Raw genomic sequence first — 6,245 nt, forward strand, 5'->3', positions numbered from 1 at the left:
TTTATTAATTTTAGAATGTAAAACATAAATAGAAATGTAAATTTTTGACCCATCTCGGCCCCTGAGCTGGCCCTTGGGCACCCCACTACGCGTGTTGGGGACTTTTTGACAGCGTTTTACTTTTTTGTTATTTTTTTAGGCCATGTTTTTGGCATGCCTAAAAAAATGTAAGGATTGTGTCTGTAAAATTTCATTAGTTTTTGACATCGTTTTTATTTTATTATATTTTTTAAAGACGAAAAATAAAGAAAATCATAAAAAATAGAATATTATGTTTTGAATTCTAAAATTAATATATGATTTTTAGGAATTAATGCATTATATTATTAGAAATATAATACAATTATAAAAATGTAATAATATAATATAATATAACATATTATAATTATAATATATAACATATAATATAGTATATTATCATTTCTAATTATAGTATATTATCTATTATAAAATAAATTTTATTTAATTTTATAAAAAAATACTACTATCCTAATTATTATTATAATTATTTATTACAATATCACAATTATATTATATTATAATGATAAATATAATTACAATGTATAATACATAATATAAGATATTATTATAATATTAAATATGATATATTATAATGTACGTATATAATTATAATATATTTTATTATATGTTATAAGATATAATTACATTATAATATAAATTATTATAATATAATACTAATTATATTATAGATATTAATATTATAATATTTATAATTATAATATTTAAAAGTAACGATGGAAAAGAAAATTAAAAGAGTTTGGAATGGGCATTCCTCTCATATGAGAGAGGAATGATGATTCACCTATTTAATGGAAAAATCATTCCATTTTGAATGATCATTTTTTTTTTTTTTTAAATCAACCAAACATGAGAATGAACATTGATTCCTTTCCATTCTCCCAACTAAACACACTCTGGGTTCTCATAAGAAAGCCGGGATAGCTGTTATGGAAGCTATGAAGCTAATTCCAGAAACGACCGAAAATGAGAGAGACGTATGGTGATAAGCTATATAAAGACACACAAATTTGTATTAGTGCATGAGATAAAGATTTAAGAAGTTGTATTGTTTTATTCCCTCAAAGCATGTAGATGATGCAATTATATTTTCGAAATTATTGCACTTGAAGAAATTAGAGCTTTAACTAGATTTTTGAGCTTTGTCTGCAGATCGAAGCAATGGAGTTATACTTACCTAGACTCAACTTAGCGTACCAAAAGCTTACCGCCAAATTACAGCAGGTATGTCTTACCTTTTTCACTTGCTTGAATTCGTTTATACCAACAAATTTTTGCTTCAATTTTTGGGAACTTCTTGTACTAACCATGATGGGTACGTATTATATTCGCTTAATTGTGTCTCTCTTTCTGTTTGCCAGCTTGATTCTCTTCCTCAACAGCAAAAGCCAGAGCATTATGAGAAGTTAAAATCACTTGAGACCAAGTTTGAGCGTGCTATGTCATGCTTACAGGTCCCAGAAAATTCTGTTTCATTTTGTCCTGGGCTGGTGGAGAAATTGGCTCACTTTGAGAGGCAACTAAAAAAACTTTTTAGCGTAAATAGACGCAGGGAGCCTGTTTCTCAACTGCACCAAGGACAGGTTCCCCCATCTCATATGCAGACCATGCAGCTGCCACAATCGCAAATCACCCGAGTACGTTTTCATGAAAACCAAATGAACCCTCAGTTGCCATCAATGCATGCACAAGGCTCCACGGAAACAATGCAGCAGAACAACTCGGCAAGCTTGCAGGAAACTTTCATCTCTGCTTTATCTGTGGAGTTTCAAGACCTCTGCTTAATATGATGTATTCATTACAGCCTAGTTCTAATATGGATTCAGGACAAGGAAATTAACTGAAACTCGTCGCAGCAGTTTCCGCGTGGGCTGCTTTTATATTTTACTCAAAAACTTATATTAGGCATTCTGAGGAGGTTCATCCTCAGATATGAGATTCATTGGTGGAAATGTATTACTACACTTTTGAATGCAACTACTATGTTGACTTATGTACAGTGTGTTGGGACCCGCTATGATATATGTATTCTGTGTGAATGTTTCTTACTTTGACGCCTCTGCTTGCTTCTTTTTCTTACCTGGTTGCCGCTAACCATTTGACCACGTCGTGCTATGTATCAATCTATTTGTTCTTTTATTTATTTATTTATTTATTTTTTACTGATATGTGTTGCCTTGAGAGCACTTTTTTTTTTTTTGCTTGGTGGAGCGTCTGGAGACCTTTTATCAACTTTGATTTGTTTACTTGATGAACAACTTTTATCGACTTTCAATTTATTGACTTTTTTACACGATTTCATCTACTAATTTCAACTTAAAAGCTATGTGATAATAAAATTTGGAGCCCTCGGAGTAATACTCTAATGGAAAAACATGTAAACCATAAGTAAATGAGTTTTATTTATTTATATGCTTTATCTTAGTGAAGTGCCGGACACAAATAAGAGCTCACTGCTCATGGATGAGTCTCACTAGCTTGTTTCAATCCAAGTCCGTTGACCATTATGAAGACAAATAAACAAGTTGTATGAGATGTTTAGGACATCCCTTGTTCTGTTTTACCATTTTAGCCAACTTATCAAAAGCCAATGCCAGGTGTATTGTGCAACCAGGATCATATATAAGCCGTTCCACTAACAAAAGGACAAGAAGAAGCAATCTTTTTAACGGCCGGACATGGATAACTGGCCATGTACCTAAAACATCATTAGAACTTAAACCCAACAAAGAGAAAAACGACAAACGAAAGTTTTTTTCTTTGGAAATCGGTGTTAAGAATCAAACCCGACGAGAGAAGAGATCTCAGGACGTAATACGATGCTCTTTACCAAATTGAAGCCTTTTCTTCTCCTACCAAGTTTGCTCTTCATTTTCTCAGCCTTCTTTTCACCGTCTCATGAAGCTCCTCAAAATCATGGTATCCTTCTCTTTCTTCTTTCTCTCTTCTTTCCTTTTATTTATTTTATTTATTTTTTTTCCTGTGGATAAGATGCATTTTTCTCAGCTGTAGAAAGATTTTAAATCCATTAGATCTTACATCGGAAGAAGTCATGAGTTACATGAGTTGGCCTGAATCAAGATTGTATGTTGTTTTCTCCATTTTTTTCATACGTTAAGAGAATGTTCCTAACTATAGGACTGAGTACATATGAGAACGATCATGGTGTCGATCCAAGGCCGAGTATTAGAAGGCATCTTCTTGAGGCAACAAAAGCAGAACCAGAACAGAATTCATCCCTGATATTGGCTGCAGAGAGTACACACAGAAAAGACCCTCTTGATGGTTTCAATTATTACAAGGGTGGATGGAATATTAGTGAAAGACATTACTTCTCTGTGAGTCTTGGAATGCCTTCTTAATTTTATACCTATATACGTATCGCTTATTAATTTCTGTTTTTGTTTTCATAAGTGAAATGGAAGGAACAAATCTTAAGTACTCATTATCTTGTTTAAGAGAGAAAAACAAAAATGTCACCAAACAACCTTGACTAATTGTTTCCGCGGTGCAGTCTGTTGGGTTTACTGCCGCTCCTTTGTTCGTACTCGCCGCAGCCTGGTTCCTAGGATTTGGTGTGTGCATGCTGGTTATTGGTCTTTGCCACTGCTGCTTCCAACGTCAACATTCTGGCTATTCTCGAACTGCATATGCGCTTTCCCTCATATTTCTCCTTCTCTTCACCATTACTTCAATGTTAGTTCTGACTTCCAAACCCTCCTTCTAGTCCATTTTGTCATATTGAATATTGATATGATTAATGATGTAATCATCACCTTTGTTGCATAGGAATGTGGGATTTATTTGTCACGCTTTTTATATCTTGGTTGTTTTATTGTCACTGATAACAAACACTGCTTGATTCACAGTAATTACATGTTTATTTTTTTTAAGAATTGGATGCGCTATTCTGTATATGGGACAAGGGAAGTTCCACAAAGAGACGTCAAACACTTTGGACTATGTTGTTCGGCAAGCAGACTCCGTTGTCAAGAGTCTTGGAAGTGTGTCGTATTATCTTGATGATGCTAAGGATGTTAGAATCGCTCAGATTTTCTTACCTTCTGATAGTCAGGAAAGCATTGACAGTGTTGAAAATAAGATCAACGCTTCTTCTGCTCGTCTAGAACAGGCAACGAAGGACAATTCAGATGACATACAGCGAGTTTTAGATTCTGTGTCAGTAAATCCTGTTTTCTTTTTCCTTTTGTTTTTCTTTTATCAAATATTGTTTTATTGCTTGGTTTCAAGGATAACTGATCTTTTTCAACTGATGATTTATTGCTGAATTTGCTACACAGGAGTTTGAGTCTAGTTATAATTGCCGCAGTAATGCTGCTGTTAGTTTTTTTTGGTTTCCGTAAGCCAACTGACCCTATATATACGTCAATGTCTCCAATTATTTTCACTATTATCATCAATGTTTGCTTTTATTTTATTTTATTTTGGTAAACTCTTATATATCATCACATATTGTTCTTGTTACTCGCAATTGCAGTGTTTTCAGTTCTGGGTATGCGACGTCTTGTGTATACGTAAGTGATTAACTTACCATTCTAGTTAACGTTTCTATGCTTTTCAATTCTCATATATTCTGCTAATTTCCATATAGGTTGCAATATTATATAGAAATTAAAATTTAGCTTCTACGATAAGTAAAGATACTTTGAATTTTCACAACCGGTTATATAGTAAGTGATGCGTTTTTTTCCAATGATATGTTGCTTAACTACAACAACAGAATTAGACAGTAGACAATGATGGTGTTTGTGTAAAACGACATGTGGTTTATAGTTATAATAGAAAATTTGTAACTAGAAACGACATGAAGGTAATATGAATAATTATGAATAAAAGATGAGTAGCAAATAAAAAAAATTATGAATAACGGACAAAAAATTTAACGGGAAACCATCATCACTTTTTGGACAGACAACAGAAAACTTTTTAAAACAAAAACCATATGTAACATTACTTCCTAAAACGACAACAAACTTGAATACTTTAAACAACCACTGAAGACTTTACAAGAATTTTTTTTTTCAAAAAAAAAGGCGCGTCTTTTTTCACGGTTGAACGTACGGAAATCTTTTTTGACAACGTGTCGTTTCTAATTGAACAATTGTAAATTTTGTTGCCAAAAAATTACGTGTCAAATTTTAAATATAAACGACACCAGCATTTAAAATTTTGAGGACATGTCTTTAATGTAGGCAAGGAAATGTCCTTTGTACAGCTAAGGAAAGACGACAACTAACTAGTATAAGGAAAAACGACATACCCTTTTTTAGCTGTAATTAAAATTTTGAAATATAAAGGACAGAACTTTCCAGGATGAATTTTTTTTTTTTTAAAGTAATAATAAAAAAGCCGGTCGTTTAAACTAGAACAAACTGCAGGTTTTCTTTTTTTTGGGTTAAAAATTGAACATAACTTTTGATAAGCACAAAAAGACGTCCTTATTATTTTCTAGTCGTAAGGATATCCGATCTTTAGATTATAAGCAATAATAAAGAGATATAATAACTATATATGATCTTTTTCTCCTGATTAGTATTCATAATTAGAGGAATAATTGCAGATTGGTGGTGATAGGGTGGATCCTCGTCACGGTTACATTTATTCTTGGCGGCATATTTCTTCTTCTTCACAAGTAAGTTCGGTGTCACAAACTCTCGCTTTTGCATATATAATAAATACACTATTTTTACAATAAGATCAATATTACAGTGTAGTAGGAGATACCTGTGTTGCAATGGACGAATGGGTTCAGAACCCAACGGCCGATTCAGCTTTGGACGACATTCTTCCCTGCGTAGACAATGCAACTGCCCAAGAAACGCTGCGAGAGAGCAAAGATGTCACGCTCCAATTGGTGGATCTTGTTAATCAGTTCATAACCAATATCTCCAACTTTAATCTAAGGCCAGTCCCACCTGAGACATCGCCATTAATTTTCTTCAATCAATCCGGTTCACTGGTGCCTGTTCTGTGTAATCCCTTTCATTCCAATATCACAGACCGCAAATGTTCTGATGGTGAAGTCAACTTCGGCAATGCTGGGCAGGTAAACAAAAATTATTAAAAAAAAAAATAGAGTTGTTTGATCAAATGTGTCCCCTTCCTGGTAGGATATTGTTACACATCATATCATACTCAAAGACAAAACAAAAACAAAAACAAAAAAAAAAAAAAAAAATATATAT

At 33.0% G+C, this 6,245-nt stretch overlaps 1 protein-coding gene across 1 annotated transcript in view; it reads left to right on the forward strand.

Moving 5' to 3' along the window:
* The first annotated feature begins 3,161 nt into the window (after nucleotides 1–3,161).
* The window catches only part of LOC21408388, a 4,271-nt gene continuing 1,187 nt past the window's right edge, over nucleotides 3,162–6,245 (forward strand). The window contains exons 1-7 of the mRNA XM_024166147.1: nucleotides 3,162–3,377; nucleotides 3,554–3,735; nucleotides 3,934–4,218; nucleotides 4,341–4,399; nucleotides 4,538–4,574; nucleotides 5,621–5,692; nucleotides 5,770–6,106. Coding sequence (XP_024021915.1) covers nucleotides 3,162–3,377; nucleotides 3,554–3,735; nucleotides 3,934–4,218; nucleotides 4,341–4,399; nucleotides 4,538–4,574; nucleotides 5,621–5,692; nucleotides 5,770–6,106 — 1,188 coding nt within the window. The remainder of the gene's footprint in view (nucleotides 3,378–3,553; nucleotides 3,736–3,933; nucleotides 4,219–4,340; nucleotides 4,400–4,537; nucleotides 4,575–5,620; nucleotides 5,693–5,769; nucleotides 6,107–6,245) is intronic.

The sequence above is a fragment of the Morus notabilis genome, unplaced genomic scaffold (assembly GCF_000414095.1).
Source record: "Morus notabilis unplaced genomic scaffold, ASM41409v2 Scaffold843, whole genome shotgun sequence".
NCBI lineage: Eukaryota > Viridiplantae > Streptophyta > Magnoliopsida > Rosales > Moraceae > Morus > Morus notabilis.